At 47.4% G+C, this 23,173-nt stretch overlaps 1 protein-coding gene across 3 annotated transcripts in view; it reads right to left on the reverse strand.

Annotated features, from left to right (window-relative positions):
- The window catches only part of LOC129834645 (alpha-ketoglutarate-dependent dioxygenase FTO-like), a 210,444-nt gene that overhangs the window by 172,025 nt on the left and 15,246 nt on the right, over positions 1-23,173 (reverse strand). The window contains exons 2-4 of one of the 3 annotated variants that reach the window (XM_055899828.1): positions 14,770-14,847; positions 8,775-9,819; positions 6,570-6,695 (exon numbers count right to left, since the gene is read on the reverse strand). In XM_055899828.1, the coding sequence (XP_055755803.1) occupies positions 6,570-6,695; positions 8,775-9,819; positions 14,770-14,847 (1,249 nt within the window). Of the gene's footprint in view, positions 1-6,569; positions 6,699-8,774; positions 9,820-14,769; positions 14,848-23,173 lie in introns of all 3 variants that reach the window. The other 2 variants (XM_055899827.1, XM_055899829.1) reach the window with 2 other exon arrangements.

Raw genomic sequence — 23,173 nt, forward strand, 5'->3', positions numbered from 1 at the left:
ACAAACACTGTCAGATCTCATTCATTCCTCATGATGGAGGTCTCATACAACAAACACTGTCAGATCTCATTAATTCCTCATGATGGAGGTCTCATATCAACAAACACTGTCAGATCTCATTCATTCCCTCCTGATGGAGGTCTGATATCAACAAAAACTGTCAGATCTCATTCCTCATGATGGAGGTCTCATAACAACAAACACTGTCAGATCTCATTCATTCCCTCATGATGGAGGTCTCATATAACAAACACTGTCAGATCTCATTCAATCGCTCATGATGGAAATCTCATATCAACAAACACTGTCAGATCTCATTCAATCCCTCATGATGGAAGTCTCATTTCAACAAACACTGTCAGATCTCATTCCTCAAGATGGAGGTCTGATATCAACAAACACTGTCAGATCTCAATCCTCATGATGGAGGTCTCATATAACAAACACTGTCAGATCTCATTCAATCCTTCATGATGGAAGTCTCATTTCAACAAACACTGTCAGATCTCATTCCTCAAGATGGAGGTCTGATATCAACAAACACTGTCAGATCTCAATCCTCATGATGGAGGTCTCATATAACAAACACTGTCAGATCTCATTCCTCAAGATGGAGGTCTGATATCAACAAACACTGTCAGATCTCAATCCTCATGATGGAGGTCTCATATAACAAACACTGTCAGATCTCATTCCTCAAGATGGAGGTCTGATATCAACAAACACTGTCAGATCTCATTCCTCATGATGGAGGTCTCATATAACAAACACTGTCAGATCTCATTCATTCCTCATGATGGAGGTCTCATACAACAAACACTGTCAGATCTCATTCATTCCTCATGATGGAGGTCTCATATCAACAAACACTGTCAGATCTCATTCATTCCCTCCTGATGGAGGTCTGATATCAACAAAAACTGTCAGATCTCATTCCTCATGATGGAGGTCTCATAACAACAAACACTGTCAGATCTCATTCATTCCCTCATGATGGAGGTCTCATATAACAAACACTGTCAGATCTCATTCAATCGCTCATGATGGAAGTCTCATATCAACAAACACTGTCAGATCTCATTCAATCCCTCATGATGGAAGTCTCATTTCAACAAACACTGTCAGATCTCATTCCTCAAGATGGAGGTCTGATATCAACAAACACTGTCAGATCTCAATCCTCATGATGGAGGTCTCATATAACAAATACTGTCAGATCTCATTCAATCCTTCATGATGGAAGTCTCATTTCAACAAACACTGTCAGATCTCATTCCTCAAGATGGAGGTCTGATATCAACAAACACTGTCAGATCTCAATCCTCATGATGGAGGTCTCATATAACAAACACTGTCAGATCTCATTCCTCAAGATGGAGGTCTGATATCAACAAACACTGTCAGATCTCAATCCTCATGATGGAGGTCTCATATAACAAACACTGTCAGATCTCATTCCTCAAGATGGAGGTCTGATATCAACAAACACTGTCAGATCTCATTCCTCATGGAGGTCTCATATAACAAACACTGTCAGATCTCATTCAATCCCTCCTGATGGAGGTCTCATATAACAAACACTGTCAGATCTCATTCCTCATGATGTTTTTACAATTGGCTCATTCATCCCCCTCCTCTCCCCTGTAACTATTCCCCAGGTCGTTGCTGCAAATGAGAATGTGTTCTCAGTCAACTTACCTGGTAAAATAACGGTAAAATAAAAATAAAAATAAAATGGAGGTCTCATGTAACAAACACTGTCAGATCTCATTCATTCCCTCATGATGGAGGTCTCATATAACAAACACTGTCAGATCTCATTCAATCCCTCATGATGGAGGTCTCATATCAACAAACACTGTCAGATCTCATTCCCTCATGATGGAGGTCTCATATAACAAACACTGTCAGATCTCATTCAATCCCTCATGATGGAGGTCTCGTATAACTTCTACTTCCTCCCAATCCCGGGTCCGGGAGCACCCCCACCAGTAAAAAAGCTGACTAGCATAGCCTAGCATAGCGTCATAAGTAAATAGTAGCATCTAAATATCATTAAATCACAAGTCCAAGACACCAGATGAAAGATACACATCTTGTGAATCCAGCCATCATTTCTGATTTTTAAAATGTTTTACAGGGAAGACACAATATGTAAATCTATTAGCTAACCACGATAGCAAAAGACACAACTTTTTTTTCCCACCATTTTTTTCCTGCATAGGTAGCTATCACAATTTCGACCAAATAAAGATATAAATAGCCACTAACCAAGAAACAACCTCATCAGATGACAGTCTGATAACATATTTATTGTATAGCATATGTTTTCTTAGAAAAATGTGCATATTTCAGGTATAAATCATAGTTTACCATTGCAGCCACCATCACAACTCTCACCAAAGCAACTAGAATAACTAGAGACCATAGTGTATTACCTAATTACTCATCATAAAACATTTCTTAAAAATACACAGCGTACAGCTAATGAAAGACACAGATCTTGTGAATCCAGACAATATTTCAGATTTTCTAAGTGTTTTACAGCGAAAACACAATATAGCGTTATATTAGCTTACCACAATAGCAAACATCACAACAGCATTGATTCAAGCCAAAAATAGCGATAAAGTATAAACCACCAAAATATATTAATTTTTTCACTAACCTTCTCAGAATTCTTCAGATGACAGTCCTATAACATCATATTACACAATGCATATAGAGTTTGTTCGAAAATGTGCATATTTAGTGGCACAAATCGTGGTTATACAATGAGAAAAGTTGCCAAGCTGCCCAGAAAATGTCGGGAGAAATCTTTGGAGAGGCACCTATTCTAATCAGTAACTAATCCAAAACTTGACTAAAAAATACAGGTTGGACAGCAAATGAAAGACAAATTAGTTCTTAATGCAATCGCTGTGTTACATTTTTAAAATTAACGTCACTTCAACATACAGCGTGCGCTAAAGCGAGACCGCACCGAAATTCATGGCGGAATTATTATTTGACATTTGTCAACATAAATACGAATTAACAACATAAAGATTGCTTACTATTTGCCGAGCTTCCATCAGAATCTTGGGCAAGGTGTCCTTTCTCCAGAACAATCGTCTTTTGGTTGAAAGATGTCCTTTTCTCCTGTAGAAATAGCAGCTAACGATAGCCACCCACTGGAGAGGTGTCCAACTCGTGAAAGCGCGTGACAAAGAAATCCCAGAAAATCGCAATAAACTGATATAAACTGCTATAAGTCAGTTTAAATTAACTACCTTATGATGTCTTTAACACCTATAACGAATAAAAACATGACCGGAGATATAGAACTGCTAAAACGAAAGCTTTTGCAGGACACCATTGTGATGTCCCTCTTGCGCCAAGCGCCCCGTTGAAAAGAACGGTACTTCCGTTCCATGAGCCTTTATAGTGTCCCAGATTGCGCAATCCAGTCCATTCAAATTCTCACCGCTTACTGACATCTAGAGGAAGACGTATGCAGTGCATGTAGCCCCATAGCTTGCATGGGGACTTGTAAACTGACTCTAGAACAGGGACCTCGATTTCAGAAATCTCACTTCCTGACAGGAAATGTGCTGCAGAATGAGTTCTGTTTCACTCAAAGAATATGCATATTGTGCATATTATAATAATATGCATATTGTACGAGCCAGAATTGAGTACGAGGCAGTTTAATTTGGGAACGTAAATATTACAAAGTCCCAACAGCACCCCCTATTGAGAAAAGGATAACAAACACTGTCAGATCTCATTCAATCCCTCATGATGGAGGTCTCGTATAACAAACACTGTCAGATCTCATTCAATCCCTCATGATGGAGGTCTCGTATAACAAACACTGTCAGATCTCATTCAATCCCTCATGATGGAGGTCTCATATAACAAACACTGTCAGATCTCATTCAATCCCTCATGATGGAGGTCTGATATCAACAAACATTTATCCAATAAACAAAGATCCTTATCCGATCCCAACTGCTGTTTCTAGTGTATCAGTCCCGTCAGTCCACGAGCTTGTTTGTGTGTTTAGAAATCGCCCAGCTCTGTTATTATTTGCTCCACAACAAATCATTAATTTATCCATTACAGAGCTATCACTCACAGCACATGTGCATATTTACACCCCGCCTTGAGCAGTGTGGCTGGCTAATGCCTTTGGTTTGAAAGTCAAACAGTGAAGTGCTTTAGGAAGATAGATATTAATAGATATTATTATGAGGTAGTGAGGGAAAAAACTGAAAAAGAGCATGACAAACAAAACAAGTTCCCCCACTGTTCTGTGTTATCCTCTGATGAGATTCTGAAGGATTAGGTCTCTGGGGGGAATGACTCCCGTCTTTAAAACAGTTTATATCCAATAATAAATTATCTCCATCAATCTGGTCCTCCACAGTCTGATGGCACTGGGGGGACAAACTCGATTTCTGTAATAAATATGTATCTTTCTTTCTCTACCCCCTCATCTGTTGCCACTTGTCCCTTTCTTTTTTTCCAGGAAGCAGCAGGCTTTTAAATATATTGGGTCAACTCTTTCTCAGGTCCCTCGTGAGTTGGGAGCTGGAAATCCTATTAGCCAACAGGCTCGGTGTCAGACTTGCATTGTTCTTTTTTAACCACTGAAATTCCATTTGGGTGGAAATAACGGCTGATTAAATTTGCACACACATATTACACACACACACATATTACACACACACACACACACACACACACACACACACACACACACACACACACACACACACACACACACACACACACACACACACACACACACACACACACACACACACACACACACACACACACACACACACACACACACAAACATTAACAGTTCAGAGGTTGAGTCACTGACTAACGGTGCCTAAAAGGAATGACGGTGTGTTCGTTATGGTACACGGGCACGTTCTTTATTAAAACACTACAAAGCCAGGGGCCTCCCGAGTGGCGCAACGGTCTAGAGGCGTCACTACAGACCCAGGTTCCATCCCGGGCTGTGTTGCAGCCAGCAGCGACCGGGAGACCCATGAGGTGGTGCACAATTGGCCCAGCCTAGGGGATGGTTTGGCCGTCTGGGATGTCCTTGTCCCATTGCTCTCTAGCGACTCCTTGTGTCGGGCCGGGCGCACACACGCTGACTTCGGTCGCCAGTTTTCCTCCGACACATTGGTCCGGCTGGCTTCCGGGTTAAGCGAGCAGTGTGTCAAGAAGCAGTGCGGCTTGGCGGGGTCCTGTTTCGGAGGACGCAAGGCTCTCGACCTTCGCCTCTCCGAGTCCGTACGGGAGTTGCAGCGATGGATGGGACAAGACTGTAACTGGATATCACAAAATTGGGGAGAAAAAGGGGCAAAAACTACGACAAAATGTTTTAAATATTAATAAAACATTAAAAAAACACCAGAAAGCCACTAGTCAACAGGCATCACAAAGATAGCTTTTATTTCTTTCCCTTGTCGAGGCATGCTATAACCTCCAATGAAACACTGAGTGGACTAGTTTCTTGAATGTAGTCTTGGTTGATTACAGTAGTTAGTGTCTGTACTGTGTACCTGATCCAGGTGTAGGAGTGAGACAGACTGACTGTGTGAGCTGATACAGTACCATAGTGATCCTGTAGGGATCTTCCAAACTGGAACATAAATCCCCATTGATCGAGTTCAGTCAGGTCCAATTACAATGGTGTTTGTAGAGCAGGCCATCACTCTGTTATCATGCCTGGACTGAAAGTGACAAATCTCATCTTGTCTGGGTTATGTCCCGTGAGGTCACTCCAACTCATGGTTTCTACTCAAATCAACATGTTTTGAGGTAGAATATGAGTCTGTTCCTGCATGTTATTGCCTGTGTCTTTGTGTGTGTGTCTGTTCGTACGTGTCCAAAAACACGATGCAGTCATATTTCACCAACGATCCCAGACAAATACACACAATGACGTCTTGGAGGTCCTAAGCCATTCACAGTGTGGGACATGGCGTGCTGCTGTGATGGGGAACCTAGTGGTAGCCAATAATAGCTGTGTAGCCTTGTTCTGTATTGTAGAAGCTAAGAGCAGCCCGACCCAGCAGGCGGAGATGAAAGGGAAAGGCATCTGCTGTAGCCATCAGCATTAAGGTCTGATTTACACCCTCCTGGCCCGCTGCCTGTCCTCTCCACTCCATAGAGACACCACCAGCACCGCTGCCACAGCACCGGGTCACAGGACTTCACAAAATAACATTTGGTTTCCTTAACCTCTCTAATGCATGCAATTACATGGAACCTTAGGGTTACAGAGAAGGGCAGAGTCCGAGCTACATGCGGAACAGAACAGGGCTTCTGGTCGGGTTGGGTTCAGACTAACACAATGATGAGAGAGCGAGAAATAGAGAGATAGATAAGAGAGAGAGAGAGAGAAAAAAAAAGGGAGAAAAGAGAGAGAGAGTCTGGAGAGCATCCTGCTTCTATGGGTCAGTAGGGACACAGTAAACCAAACACACTAGAACATCCAGTGTAAATCTCACACAGACTAGCGATGTCATGTAGAAGGAGTGGTGTGCATGCTCTAGTACCTCTCAGGTAGTAGGAGTCTCCGGACTGCAGTGGGAGGGTCAATCCAGGGGTGTGGATGTCCCAGGCCACCTTTAGACCAATCCTCCAGCAGCCCTTCTCTGCAGGACCCTCCTCCGAGCTCACACCTGCTAAACACAAACAACCCCACCACTTAGGTTAGTCAGATCAGAACCAAATATACAATAGGAGACAGGGCATATTGTTACATTATCTCTCAGTACAACTTGTGTCTTCATCACAGTTTCTGTACAAGAGGACAGCCTTTTTAATAAAAGTATTTGTTAGGTAGCTAGTGTGTGTAGGGGCAGCAGACAGACAGGGTAGTGGGGACTATTCTCCTCCCATAGTCAGTCTCTGAGCCTCTCACCCAGCCTCTCCCTGTCTGTCCTCCATCCGAGGCATGGTGAGAAAACGAGATCTACCCAGCCCGTTAGGTCCACACCCTTCAGCATAAATCAATACTAAAGTGTTCCTGGGCCTCTCGCAACCCCACGGCAAATCAGGCCTTTTCCTTTGCTCAGCAGAGGACAAATAGTAACTTAATTTCCAGCCAGTGCTTTCTGATAGAGACGTTAATGACACTGCTCCTAAAGGACCCAGGATGGGAATGGTGTTGGAGCTGGAGTAAAGAGCATTGTGGTCTTTCCAGCCGGAAAACACTCTGCCGCCAAGCCAGATACCTCCGGATGAGAGCAGCTGGGTGACTCTAAATAAAACCATTCTGAAACACCAGAGCCTTGGGAAAAAGAGACAAATACTAGACTTCTCCCAGACCTGACATGAAAACTAAGCGTGTCAAAAGAAAGACAGGTGTCATGCAAATAAACATGCTTAGAAGGTTACTGGTTACTGTACGTACCAGACTGTGTGATGCAAAACAGCTCAATTATTGAGTTGAGAAAGAGAGAGAGAGGGGCTTTGTCTGTGGCGCAGCCGAGAACAATGGAGAAACAACATGGGCCCCCTCGTAAAAAAAATACATTCCGCATGGTAACAATTCCATCTCTGTGGTTCTGGGAGTATTCACAACGATCTGGTCCAAAGTGAACATTACATTTCTTGAGTAATGCACAGCGGGGTTAGCGAGCAGTGCTGCTAAACTTTGTCAGGCTTGCCTGTGAAGTCTGGTGCTGTGGGGTCAGTTTGGCCTACAAAGGAAAGGCACAGCTGCAGATAGAACAGTCTACCTAGACTACAGCCCCGGCCGGTCGGTCCTGTGCTGTTTGAAGCCAGCGTTCCCAGGGGTCAAGGGTCAGAACAAATCATCTCCACAGACTTTTACTCTACGGCAGATGGTTCTGTTTAACCAATCCCTCTGAAATGATGTTGGCCCGATGCAAAGGCGGCTGAGATATGGGTTGTGCAAGGTATTATCATGTTAAAGGGGATTGTGAACCTTGGTAGTAAAACAGAGTAAATATTTGATTTAAAAATATGATCATGGTCGATCAATCAGAATTTTGTTAGACGATCACTGATTCAATAGCAATGAACTCCATCAAAAAAGATACACTCACATCAGCCCTATAAAATCAGGCCGAGACCCACTATGATAGAACATCTAGGCTAAACACTGCCTCAATACTGCTGTACAGTCTAGAACCAGAAATCAAAGCAGACGCTCATTATTCCATATCAGATAATTACACATTGATCATTTCTGGAGGAAATGACTTAGATCAGATCGTTGAGCGATAAGGCTGGGCGAGTTGTTGGAGTTTTGTGGTGTGCCGTTCAGCATGTGTTTAGCCCCTGAATGTGTCCCAGAGAGTGTGTGTTGATGATCTTCCCTCACCCCCTGGCCCTGCTAGCGATAAGGCATCCCAGCCTGTCAGAACAGAACAGAGGCAGTCTGTGATGACATTTGATAATGCCCTGACACTATCAGGCTGATAGATCTGATGGCTGGCTCACTGGAGGCCGTGTCTGAGATAAATGCTGTAAAGCTGTTGGAAGTGAGCTGCTGTAGGGCCACATACACAACGTTAACTGTTAGCTGCATCTGATAGAGATGGTAGCTCAAAATGACATCACAGTGGAGAAGAAAATAGCTACTTCTAAGGGGTTGTGGGTGGAGTGATAAAAATGGGATAACAAGTGAGACTGAAGGGTGTTTTTGAGGAAGTTTGGGTCTAGTTTGACAGAGATCCACCACTACTGACAGTGATATACAACAACTATACAGTATGACCTTTGACCCTCACCTTTGTCGTCGTCATGACAGCTGTAGCTGTAGACGGCCACAGGTGATAGGCTGACCAGGTTCTCATCATGGTGCCAGCCCACAGCCATCTTACCCATCCCATAATACGGCTCTTCTTTCAGCTGGCTCATAGCTGCTGGGTCCATGTAGTTGAGCAGGGTGACGTTGAACTGGGTCGGGCCAGGACAGGATGTCTTAGCAGGGTTGAGGTTAGAGCATCCCTGGCCACTCTGCTGGTCTTCATCCTCCTCATCTTCAATGTGGTACCCAGAGAGACTGTGTTTTAGCTCAGCCACAGGCTGCTCCTGAGGACCTAGGCCTGTGGTCTCTGTCTCTGTGCTGCCAGCTGGCCTGTGCTTCCAGCCTGTATGTTTTCCCTCACTGTGTTGTTTTGACCCCGTTGGACTCCCCAGTTCAGTTTGTTTAGTCTTCATGTCTCCCATCTCGTCGCTGTGTCTTGACTCCCACGCTGCATCCTGTTTGGACGATGGGCCTTCCTCTTCACTGTGTTTTGACTCTATGTCCCAATCGTCGCTGTGCTTTGACTCAGTCTCTCCCTCCTCACTCTGCTTGGACTCCGAGTCTCCTCCATCGTCACTGGGTTTGGACTCCTCGCTATCTTTAGACTCCGTGTCTCCTTCTACACTGGGTTTAGACTCTATAGCACCAACCAACTCTTTCCTGCACTGCTTGAAAACATCCCCCTCCTTCCTGTCTCCGACATCAGAGCAGAAGAAGCAGTTGAGCTCCCAGAGTGCTTTGCAGGCGGCGCTGAGGTCTGGGTCGCAGCAGGACCCTCTCTGCTCGTCTGTGTGCCAGGGGATGGTGAAGAGCCGCGTGTCCAGGTAGCGGTAGGTGGTTCCTGGCTGACCCAGCAGCACCCGGGACACGGCGGTGAAGACGTCTCGGTCCCTCACCTTCACCAGGTCCCTCAGGAAACAGCCCCTCCGCCGCAGGGTGAGCAGAGCAGCCTCCACCCGACCATGGAGCTCCTCAGGCAGGGAGCAGGACCGCCGCAGAGCCAGGCCAGAGTAGCTAGTCTCCCACTGGAACACAAACAAACACAGATCAATTAGCTGTTGTTCTGCCTGCTATGAGTTAAGTGGTCTCTCTGTCTCCAGAAACAATTGATGGAGAACAAGTACACAGACAACATAAATATTGTAAAACTAGCCATGTTCCTTCTAATTCTATGGTTCTGCCTATGAGCTAAGTATCTTTCCAAGTGCTGAGTCCTCTGTGTGCAGTGGGATAGACAGAAGGCTTTGGTATGGACTAGTACCAATGGCAGAAGGTCTGGACTAGTACCAATGGCAGTGGGATGACAGAAGGTCTGGACTAGTACCAATGGCAGAAGGTCTGGACTAGTACCAATGGCAGTGGGATGACAGAAGGTCTGGACTAGTACCAATGGCAGTGGGATGACAGAAGGTCTGGACTAGTACCAATGGCAGTGGGATGACAGAAGGTCTGGACTAGTACCAATGGCAGTGGGATGACAGAAGGTCTGGACTAGTACCAATGGCAGTGGGATGACAGAAGGTCTGGACTAGTACCAATGACAGAAGGTCTGGACTAGTACCAATGACAGTGGGATGACAGAAGGTCTGGACTAGTACCAATGACAGTGGGATGACAGAAGGTCTGGACTAGTACCAATGACAGTGGGATGACAGAAGGTCTGGACTAGTACCAATGACAGTGGGATGACAGAAGGTCTGGACTAGTACCAATGACAGTGGGATGACAGAAGGTCTGTACTAGTACCAATGGCAGTGGGATGACAGAAGGTCTGGACTAGTACCAATGGCAGTGGGATGACAGAAGGTCTGGACTAGTACCAATGGCAGTGGGATGACAGAAGGTCTGGACTAGTACCAATGGCAGTGGGATGACAGAAGGTCTGGACTAGTACCAATGACAGTGGGATGACAGAAGGTCTGGACTAGTACCAATGACAGTGGAATGACAGAAGGTCTGGACTAGTACCAATGGCAGTGGGATGACAGAAGGTCTGGACTAGTACCAATGGCAGTGGGATGACAGAAGGTCTGGACTAGTACCAATGGCAGTGGGATGACAGAAGGTCTGGACTAGTACCAATGGCAGTGGGATGACAGAAGGTCTGGACTAGTACCAATGGCAGTGAGATGACAGAAGGTCTGGACTAGTACCAATGGCAGTGGGATGACAGAAGGTCTGGACTGGTACCAATGGCAGTGGGATGACAGAAGGTCTGGACTAGTACCAATGGCAGTGGGATGACAGAAGGTCTGGACTAGTACCAATGACAGAAGGTCTGGACTAGTACCAATGGCAGAAGGTCTGGACTAGTACCAATGGCAGTGGGATGACAGAAGGTCTGGACTAGTACCAATGGCAGTGGGATGACAGAAGGTCTGGACTAGTACCAATGACAGAAGGTCTGGACTAGTACCAATGGCAGTGGGATGACAGAAGGTCTGGACTAGTACCAATGGCAGTGGGATGACAGAAGGTCTGGACTAGTACCAATGACAGAAGGTCTGGACTAGTACCAATGGCAGTGGGATGACAGAAGGTCTGGACTAGTACCAATTGCAGTGGGATGACAGAAGGTCTGGACTAGTACCAATGGCAGTGGGATGACAGAAGGTCTGGACTAGTACCAATGGCAGTGGGATGACAGAAGGTCTGGACTAGTACCAATGGCAGTGGGATGACAGAAGGTCTGGACTAGTACCAATGGCAGTGGGATGACAGAAGGTCTGGACTAGTACCAATGGCAGTGGGATGACAGAAGGTCTGGACTAGTACCAATGGCAGAAGATCTGGACTAGTACCAATGGCAGAAGGTCTGGACTAGTACCAATGGCAGTGGGATGACAGAAGGTCTGGACTAGTACCAATGGCAGTGGGATGACAGAAGGTCTGGACTAGTACCAATGGCAGTGGGATGACAGAAGGTCTGGACTAGTACCAATGGCAGTGGGATGACAGAAGGTCTGGACTAGTACCAATGGCAGAAGGTCTGGACTAGTACCAATGACAGTGGGATGACAGAAGGTCTGGACTAGTACCAATGGCAGTGGGATGACAGAAGGTCTGGACTAGTACCAATGGCAGTGGGATGACAGAAGGTCTGGACTAGTACCAATGACAGTGGAATGACAGAAGGTCTGGACTAGTACCAATGGCAGTGGGATGACAGAAGGTCTGGACTAGTACCAATGGCAGTGGGATGACAGAAGGTCTGGACTAGTACCAATGGCAGTGGGATGACAGAAGGTCTGGACTAGTACCAATGACAGTGGGATGACAGAAGGTCTGGACTAGTACCAATGGCAGTGGGATGACAGAAGGTCTGGACTAGTACCAATGGCAGTGGGATGACAGAAGGTCTGGACTAGTACCAATGACAGTGGGATGACAGAAGGTCTGGACTAGTACCAATGACAGTGGAATGACAGAAGGTCTGGACTAGTACCAATGACAGTGGGATGACAGAAGGTCTGGACTAGTACCAATGGCAGTGGGATGACAGACGGTCTGGACTAGTACCAATGACAGTGGGATGACAGAAGGTCTGGACTAGTACCAATGGCAGTGGGATGACAGAAGGTCTGGACTAGTACCAATGGCAGAGGAATGACAGAAGGTCTGGACTAGTACCAATGGCAGTGGGATGACAGAAGGTCTGGACTAGTACCAATGGCAGTGGAATGACAGAAGGTCTGGACTAGTACCAATGGCAGTGGGATGACAGAAGGTCTGGACTAGTACCAATGACAGTGGGATGACAGAAGGTCTGGACTAGTACCAATGGCAGTGGGATGACAGAAGGGCTGGACTAGTACCAATGGCAGTGGAATGACAGAAGGTCTGGACTAGTACCAATGGCAGTGGGATGACAGAAGGTCTGGACTAGTACCAATGACAGTGGGATGACAGAAGGTCTGGACTAGTACCAATGGCAGTGGGATGACAGAAGGTCTGGACTAGTACCAATGACAGTGGGATGACAGAAGGTCTGGACTAGTACCAATGGCAGTGGGATGACAGAAGGTCTGGACTAGTACCAATGGCAGTGGGATGACAGACGGTCTGGACTAGTACCAATGACAGTGGGATGACAGAAGGTCTGGACTAGTACCAATGGCAGTGGGATGACAGAAGGTCTGGACTAGTACCAATGGCAGTGGAATGACAGAAGGTCTGGACTAGTACCAATGGCAGTGGGATGACAGAAGGTCTGGACTAGTACCAATGGCAGTGGAATGACAGAAGGTCTGGACTAGTACCAATGGCAGTGGGATGACAGAAGGTCTGGACTAGTACCAATGACAGTGGGATGACAGAAGGTCTGGACTAGTACCAATGGCAGTGGGATGACAGAAGGTCTGGACTAGTACCAATGGCAGTGGAATGACAGAAGGTCTGGACTAGTACCAATGGCAGTGGGATGACAGAAGGTCTGGACTAGTACCAATGGTAGTGGAATGACAGAAGGTCTGGACTAGTACCAATGGCAGTGGGATGACAGAAGGTCTGGACTAGTACCAATGGCAGTGGGATGACAGAAGGTCTGGACTAGTACCAATGGCAGTGGGATGACAGAAGGTCTGGACTAGTACCAATGGCAGTGGGATGACAGAAGGTCTGGACTAGTACCAATGGCAGTGGGATGACAGAAGGTCTGGACTAGTACCAATGGCAGAAGGTCTGGACTAGTACCAATGGCAGAAGGTCTGGACTAGTACCAATGGCAGTGGGATGACAGAAGGTCTGGACTAGTACCAATGTCAGTGGGATGACAGAAGGTCTGGACTAGTACCAATGGCAGTGGGATGACAGAAGGTCTGGACTAGTACCAATGACAGTGGAATGACAGAAGGTCTGGACTAGTACCAATGGCAGTGGGATGACAGAAGGTCTGGACTAGTACCAATGGCAGTGGGATGACAGAAGGTCTGGACTAGTACCAATGGCAGAAGGTCTGGACTAGTACCAATGGCAGTGGGATGACAGAAGGTCTGGACTAGTACCAATGGCAGTGGGATGACAGAAGGTCTGGACTAGTACCAATGGCAGTGGGATGACAGAAGGTCTGGACTAGTACCAATGACAGTGGAATGACAGAAGGTCTGGACTAGTACCAATGGCAGTGGGATGACAGAAGGTCTGGACTAGTACCAATGGCAGTGGGATGACAGAAGGTCTGGACTAGTACCAATGGCAGTGGGATGACAGAAGGTCTGGACTAGTACCAATGACAGTGGGATGACAGAAGGTCTGGACTAGTACCAATGGCAGTGGGATGACAGAAGGTCTGGACTAGTACCAATGGCAGTGGGATGACAGAAGGTCTGGACTAGTACCAATGGCAGTGGGATGACAGAAGGTCTGGACTAGTACCAATGGCAGTGGGATGACAGAAGGTCTGGACTAGTACCAATGGCAGTGGAATGACAGAAGGTCTGGACTAGTACCAATGGCAGTGGGATGACAGAAGGTCTGGACTAGTACCAATGGCAGTGGAATGACAGAAGGTCTGGACTAGTACCAATGGCAGTGGGATGACAGAAGGTCTGGACTAGTACCAATGACAGAAGGTCTGGACTAGTACCAATGGCAGTGGGATGACAGAAGGTCTGGACTAGTACCAATGGCAGTGGAATGACAGAAGGTCTGGACTAGTACCAATGGCAGTGGGATGACAGAAGGTCTGGACTAGTACCAATGGCAGTGGAATGACAGAAGGTCTGGACTAGTACCAATGGCAGTGGAATGACAGAAGGTCTGGACTAGTACCAATGGCAGTGGGATGACAGAAGGTCTGGACTAGTACCAATGACAGTGGAATGACAGAAGGTCTGGACTAGTACCAATGGCAGTGGGATGACAGAAGGTCTGGACTAGTACCAATGGCAGTGGGATGACAGAAGGTCTGGACTAGTACCAATGGCAGAAGGTCAACAGTGGTCTGGACTCTGGACCAGCCTGACTGACTGACTCACCAGCTGTTGGAAGCCATGGTCTGAGGGCCCGAGGTAGGGGATACGCTGGTCTCCTAGCTCCTGCAGCAGCCTGCGCCTCTGGAGAAGAGGAGACCAGACACAGGTCAGTACACAAAGGTCAGCAAAGATGCACACGTCATGATGAATCTACAGGTAATGACATGTACGTTAGAAGAGAACAGATTAATTCAGGGTTTTGGGATTTGGCGAATGCATTAGCCTACATTTAAACTGAGACTGTGAAGCATCAGTGTCCCATTTAATTCAACCTTCCCAGATGATATCCGGGAAAAGGTGAAAGGTGAAATAAAAATAAATAAAAAATATCCAATGACCATCCCTTAATCCCCTAGCTTCATTGTCGTCTCACATTTTTCTGATTTCTGGGTTCTGCAGTGGGGTTCCTCACAACCTTATAAAGAATTCCCGGCTGCGTTCTGCGTACTGGCTCCCTCCTATAAAGACTCAACCTGGTGGAAGGATCAAAGCCCTTTCATTGGCTCACATTCCATTCCTACCTGTAAATCCAACGGCAACCAGCGTAAAACTGCGATACCCAAATAAATTTCACAAGTGCCGAACCCTCCCCTCACCTCCTTCCCTCCCTCCATCCATCCATCTCTGCCGTCTGCGTCCCTCCGTCCTTTATTCTCTCCCCACAACCCCACAGGTGCACACACCCCACACCCCAGTCAGCCACTGGCTGGCTGAGAGCCGGCGGGCGAGAGTGCCATGTCAGTGACCCGCTCCTGCCTTTAAACCTTTAAATGTGCTGTGGACACCGGTGTGAACGCTTCGCCTCGCCCCTTGCAGCACAGCGTCCCCACATCAGCAGTGAGCAAGCACAGAGCAGAGTGAAGGCTGTGAGGTTTCAGGACAGCAGGCCTCGTATATATTCCCAGACATTTACTACATGCGTTTCACATTTCTGCCGGCCTAATAATGCCAGAGACCTCATGCGGGACGCGGGGGAATGCGAGAGTCCCGACCGCCAAAATATGTCCTGACTTTTAGAGTGAAATAAAATGTCCTGTTAAGAACATTAAAGTGTACGTTAAAAAGGTTGTGTCCTGAATGACTCAAAGGAGGGCTGGATCAAAAAGAGAACAAACAGAAAAAGTATGTGCATGAATACAGAGGAAAAGGTGAAATCTCAGTATGGGAGACGGAGACGGAGAACCTATTAGCTCTATGCTGTTAGTAGATTTCCCTTCAGGGGGCTACAGCTTTATCTGCAGGCTAAACTACATCAACACCACCACCAACTACAACCCCATCAACTACAACACCACCAACTACACCACCACCAACTACAACACCACCAAACACCAACAACACCAAACACCAAACACCAACAACACCAAACACCAACTACACCAACAACACCACCACCAACTACACCACCACCAACTACAACACCACCACCCCCACCAACTACAAAACCACCAAACACCATCCCCACCAACTACACCACCACCAACTACAACACCACCAAACACCAACTACACCACCACCAACTACAACACCACCAAACACCAACAACACCACCATCCCCACCAACACCAACAACACCAAACACCAACAACACCAACACCAACTACACCACCACCAAACACCAACAACACCAAACACCAACAACAACACCAACAACTACACCACCACCAACTACAACACCACCAACTACAACACCACCATCCCCACCAACTACACCACCACCAACTACAACACCACCAACTACACCACCACCAACTACAACACCACCAACTACAACACCACCAAACACCAACTACAACACCACTAACTACAACACCACCACCAACACCATCCCCACCAACACCAACACCACCAACTACAACACCACCAACTACAACACCACCAACTACAACACCACCAACTACAACACCATCCCCACAAACTACAACACCACCAACTACAACACCACCAACTACAACACCACCAACTACAACACCATCCCCACCAACTACAACACCACCAACTACAACACCATCCCCACCAACACCAACACCACCAACTACAACACCATCCCCACCAACACCAACACCACCAACTACAACACCATCCCCACCAACTACAACACCACCAACTACAACACCACCAACTACAACACCATCCCCACCAACACCAACAACACCACCAACTACAACACCACCAAACACCAAAAACACCACCAACAACAACTACAACACCACCAAACACAAACAACACCACCAACTACAACACCACCAAACACCAACAACATCACCAACTACAACACCACCAAACACCAACAACATCACCAACAACAACTACACCACCATCAACTACACCACCATCACCAACTACACCAACAACACCACCACCAACAACTACAACACCACCAAACACAAACAACACCACCAACTACAACACCACCAAACACCAACAACATCACCAACTACAACACCACCAAACACCAACAACATCACCAACAACAACTACACCACCATCAACTACACCACCATCAACTACACCACCATCACCAACTACACAAACAACACCACCGCCATCAACTACACCACCATCAACTACACCAAACAACACCCCCACCATCAACTACAACACCACCAAACACCAATAACACCACCATCAACTACAACACCACCAAACACCACCTCCAACTACACCACCACCAAACACCAACACCACAACACCACTAACATCAACTACAACACCACTAACATCAACTACAACACCACTAACATCAACTACAACACCACTAACATCAACTACAACACCATCAACTACAACACCACCAACTACACCAACACCAATAACACCACCAAACACCAACAACACCACCACCAACAATAACACCACCACCAACAATAACACCAACAAACCCCAACACCAACACCATCAACTACAACACACCAACAACACCACCAACTACACCAACACCAATAACACCACCACCAACAACACAAACAGGATGCACATGGGCTTCCAGACAGGCCGGCACTAAGTTATTCTATTTAGAGTGGAACAAACAAAAGGAGAGGAAAACTGGTCCACAGACAGAGTGAATCTACAACACAAAACAACATACACTATTCATGGCCAGTCTGTGTTCAAAGGGCCAGGAAGAAGAGCAGAGGAGGAAAACTGACAAACATTCATTGGTGTCAAATTCCTGCAGAAGCTTCAGGATACCTGTGTGTGTGTGTGTGTGTGTGTGTGTGTGTGTGTGTGTGTGTGTGTGTGTGTGTGTGTGTGTGTGTGTGTGTGTGTGTGTGTGTGTGTGTGTGTGTGTGTGTGTGTGTGTGTGTGTGTGTGTGTGTGTGTGTGTGTGTGCGTGTGCGCGTGCGCGTGTGCGTGTGTGTGTGTGTGTGTGTTTGTGTTTGTGTGTGTGTGTGTGTGTGTGTCCAGCGTGGGGGTGTTTCTGTGTGATGTGTGAGCATGAATAAGGGGGCAGTGTGGTGTTTCCTGTGTGTGTAAGCAGTGTGTGTTGTTCCTGTATGTATGTGTTTACAAGGCTGGTTGGTAGGCCGTTGCCAACTTGACCTTAGAGCACATTGCCCTGTGTGATGTGCATGCAGGCACACACACACACACACACACACACACACACACACACACACACACAACTGGGCTGGATAGCACATTGCCTCAGCTCCAATCGCACACAACCGGGCTGTCACGCACATGTCGAATACATCAAGCCACTCAGAAATTCCACAGGAAAAAAAGACAACCCCAGCCCTCTGTAGCAGATGGGCTCTCATTTCCTCCTCTCTTCTCTTGTCTCTCCTCTCCTCTATCCTTCTCTCCTCTCATCTCCCTGTATATCAGAGCAGTCTCTCTGTCAGAGAGAGATGCTGCTTTTCCACCCAGCATAAGAAACCAGATTACCAATCCCATAAAAACAATGACATGGATGATTTACTGTAACTATGCCAGTCGTCTGTTCTGAGTGATATATCTGATGCTGCTCCTAATCTCTCTCTGTTGACGGGATTCAAATCCCCTTGGCCAGACTGTTTATCACATAAATAGGGGGTCTGTTCTCTCAGATCTGGACACAAGAGGGAAATCAAACGGCTGCTATTTTAGATTTTTGACACTTTAATAAGTCGATTCATGTCCAGTGCTTAGATCATTATGGCTCAAAATAACTTGTCTAGATCAAAATTGGTGGTGGTGGTGGTGGAGAAGAGCACGTTTCCTCTGAGGGAGGTTTGTCTGAGGACTACCCCCATGGATCCAGCATAACCCTGAGGAACCCTGGGTCCCAATGGACTGCCTTTGACTCGGGTTGCTATGCTGTAACAATCAGAACCAAAGTCAGGGTGAAGGTGGAACCAGACCTCCAACCAGTAGATGTCGTTCTACTGAGAGCCCTGGGAGTTTAAACCTTGACAGCCAACCCCAGCCCCTCTCATCCCCACGATGACGCATTGAGTTAGCGGCCTAATAGAGCGCTTTGTTTAGGAAGCAATTGGTACATGTGTGACACCGATTTCAGAAAATGGTCTCATCCTGCAAAAGTGACGGTGAATCAGTCTCCAGTAGAACATCAGCCTCAAACAGGGAGACGAAGACATCAAACGCGCTTCCACCCCATTTTCATTTGGCACACCTTCGCAGAATGTGGGGAGTGGGTGTGGGGCAGCCAGTGGCAAGGAGGATGGCAGGAAGGCCAGGGAGTGCCCACTTCGGACCGGGGGAGGCGAGGGGTGAAGAGAGAGACCAAACGGATGAGGTTCACACCTCTGTCAACAAGCCTGCTGTGAGGAGTAAGGAGCGGGTAGCCACCGGACCTCCCCCCAGCCTCCTGGACCTCCACTCCCCAGGTTCTCCATGCCCCGGCCCCATGGACCTCCACCCCCCAGCCCCCTGGACGTCCACCCCCCAGGTCCTCCATGCCCCGGCCCCATGGACCTCCACCCCCCAGCCCTCTGGACGTCCACCCCCCAGGTCCTCCATGCCCCGGCCCCATGGACCTCCACCCCCCTGCCCCCTGGACCTCCACCCCCCAGGTCCTCCATGCCCCGGCCCATGGACCTCCACCCCCCAGGCACCTGGACGTCCACCCCCCAGGTCCTCCATGCCCCGGCCCATGGACCTCCACCCCCCAGGCACCTGGACTCCCTCCGCCTCGGTGACAAACATCACGTAGCTACCTCATACACAGGGCATGTCTCTAACTGCTTCAAACCACGGTGAGATCACACATCACCTAGGTGCTATCACACACACTTCCTTGCACACTGACACTGTCCCTCCCACCCCCCCAGGCTACATGGTTATGTTAACTGACATTTAGGCCCCGGGACATAATAAGCACTATCCATTGAAAGAAAAGCAAAACTTTAACTGCCTTTTAACATTTTGTTTCTGACCAATCGTGGCATAATGCATTCTCAGAATCACACACACTGGTCAGCGGTCACTGTAATGGTTATGGAGGTGGATGGGAGGTAAGTGATAAGTGACTGAACAGTGTAATAAATGGTTAACTGATTGAAACATCTGTAGAGTGACCTGAGAACCAGGCCACACAGGGCAGTAATAATGTGTAACCCCACACCCACACACTGGACCAGGAGGTGGGGATGCATATTCATCTGTCTGGTTGGAGGACTAGCTGGTTACATCCTGATCAGATCAGGTGGTCACTGCTCATGTAGTAAATAGTAGGTGTCAAATATAGTTGTTCTATTGAATATGTCAAAAGGTATTGCATAGTACACAGCTCCAGTAGAATATGATGATCCTCAATGCTTCTCCTGCCCAAGAGGAAACGCTGATCACCAACATGTATCTTCATCTGTGTCCTCCCTCAGCAGCTCAACTCAGTAGTCTCTCTCACACTCACTCACACACACACACACACACACACACACACACACACACACACACACACACACACACACACACACACACACACACACACACACACACACACACACACACACACAGTAGATATTTTCAGTACAGATCCATTCAGGTAGGTGTTGAAAAATGGCCAACTAGCCCTCGTTGACCCTCTCCCTCACTAATTGTTGTTTGTGGCTGAAGGGGGACATTGTTCACTTCACTTAGCGGCAGGTCAGAGGGAGGTGGATTCATTCATATTAAAATGTGTCCATCCATCTAACTGAACACACTGGGGCCAAGTCATTTAAAGGACCGGTGTGATGCTGCATGGAGCTGGGCCCGGGCAGACCTTTCACACCCTGTTTAGAACACGGATCTAAGAACATTACCAGCACCGCAAGCAGGGTGATCACCAAGGATCATTATTTAAACACACACAACCACACACACACACACACACACACACACACACACACACACACACACCCAAAGCACATAGTACTATAGACAATCATCCTGGTTGATGTTCAGAAATGTATACACACCCACACACACAATGACAAGTACTTTATGGAAGACAGTCAAGTAGCTTAAACAGCCATTCAATTAGCCCTCTGTGTTCTCTCTGTCTCTCTCTCACAGTGTTAAACTCAATCTGAGACACAGCCACGGGCAGGTGTAACCCTGTCAGGCGTTAGGAGAAAGCAAAAGAGAGAAAGATTAATCACCCCAAAGTATTTACACATACACCTAGGGTAAGCCTAGACACTGACATCTTGGCACATACAAGGCCTGTCCATTTAAGTGCTTTTCAATGTGTCCACGGTGTCGACATCTATTTCACACTCATCTACACCTGGAAGGAGAAAAAGATGTTTCCATGACCTTTAGCCAAGGTGTCAAATCTGGAGAGGAGAGAGAGTGAGGAGAACGAGAGAGAGAGAGAAAGAGGAGAGCAGAGCAGAACAGAGCAGATATTTAAGAGCTCGGCCCTGCCTTACATAAGCAGAAAAGGGTGTTAGCCACTTTGGCTTTAATTGTTATTTTGTGGGCAGGCCATAACACTTCTATCAGGATTATGTCGATAGAGAAAGCTTTTTAGTTTTCACCTTCAAATGACAACATGGTTTCATGAGGTCAGCTGTTTTCCAGGCAGAATGGACCATTTTAACACTGACACACATTCCCTAGGTATTCAGATTCAGACACAGGCCAGTAGGTTGGGGGAGAGGTGAGGGAACGGGGGGGACGGAGGGAGGGGAAGGAGAGCATTGATTGAAAGACTGTGATTAGCAGTTTTCAGCAGGGTGCGCTGAGGCCATCAAGTTGTTCTGACAGCCTTGTCGCGTCCTGAGGTGCAGGCAAGGAGAAGTCAGTGCTTTAGAGAGCGCTCTCTCTCTCCGTGTCTCTCTCTCTCCGTGTCTCTCTCTATCAGTCTATTTGCTCTCTCTGTCTCTCTCCCTCTCTAGCTAGCCAGCCACACTTCTCTGCCCCGCCACAAAATCAATATGGCTCTGCAAAGTGCAGGCGGCCCGGGGGAGACTGAGGGCTAGAAGCGGGGCCAAGGCGTCCTCCAGGCCTGTCCCACGGGCAGTGTCAAGGACAGACCCAAGCCGGGCTGGGATACCGGAGGCTGAAGCTGGGGTCTGCCATGCCCCCCTCTGCCCCCTCCCCTGTGTCCGCTCACGAGCCCATCACTCGGCCTGGAGGACAGGATCGATAAGCAGGTGGAGCGTTAAATACTCTGCCCCAGAGGGTGTCCCGCTGCTGGGGCCCAGCCAGCCAGGACTCAGCCTCCTGCTCCCTCCTCCTGGAGGACGGTCTGTCTGTCTGTCTGGTCACACCTGAACTGGATGTTTTGTTCTCAGACAGAGAGACTGCAGATCTCTGACAATAAACAGCTCAATAACAGTTAGAGAAACATCTCTGCTGTGGAAGGTAGCAGCGTGGCCCACTGGTCACACAATGTAGCTCCTTAACAGGACACAGGACAACAGAAGTCAGCCACGGGGCATGGGCCTGCTCAGGGAATTGGTCAGTAAGCTACCTGAACACTCTCCTACAGTTAAGACAATACAATGTGTTCATAGCTTTATTATGGACAATATCTAAACCATAATAGAGCAAATAGCAAGACTACTTATTCTAGCTCGCTGTCAATAATTGTCCTAATTCTGATACAGTGAGTGAAACAGATGGGTGATGTTGAGAGGATTGCAGTCATTCCGAGTGTCTGTGTGTGTGAGTGACTGATCACAGTGGAAGTGGCTTGTGTTGCTAATCCAGAAAACAGTGTACGACAGAGTAAAGAGCCAGCTCTGTGTTCCATCCAGCTCTGTGTTCCATCCACAGTGTTACCAGCACAAGCTGATCAACCCCTTCAGATGGCAGCTAGTCCCCTTCCCTGTCCTTAAGGATCGAGTCTAGATGATCTGCTGCCTGTCTGCAGCTTCACTGGGGATAAAGATGATTTACAATCCAGATGGAGACTAGGGCTAAATCCGGGTAAAACAGGGCTGATTGTGACATCTGAAATGGCATTGTATTA

This window comes from Salvelinus fontinalis, chromosome 35 (genome assembly GCF_029448725.1).
Source record: "Salvelinus fontinalis isolate EN_2023a chromosome 35, ASM2944872v1, whole genome shotgun sequence".
NCBI lineage: Eukaryota > Metazoa > Chordata > Actinopteri > Salmoniformes > Salmonidae > Salvelinus > Salvelinus fontinalis.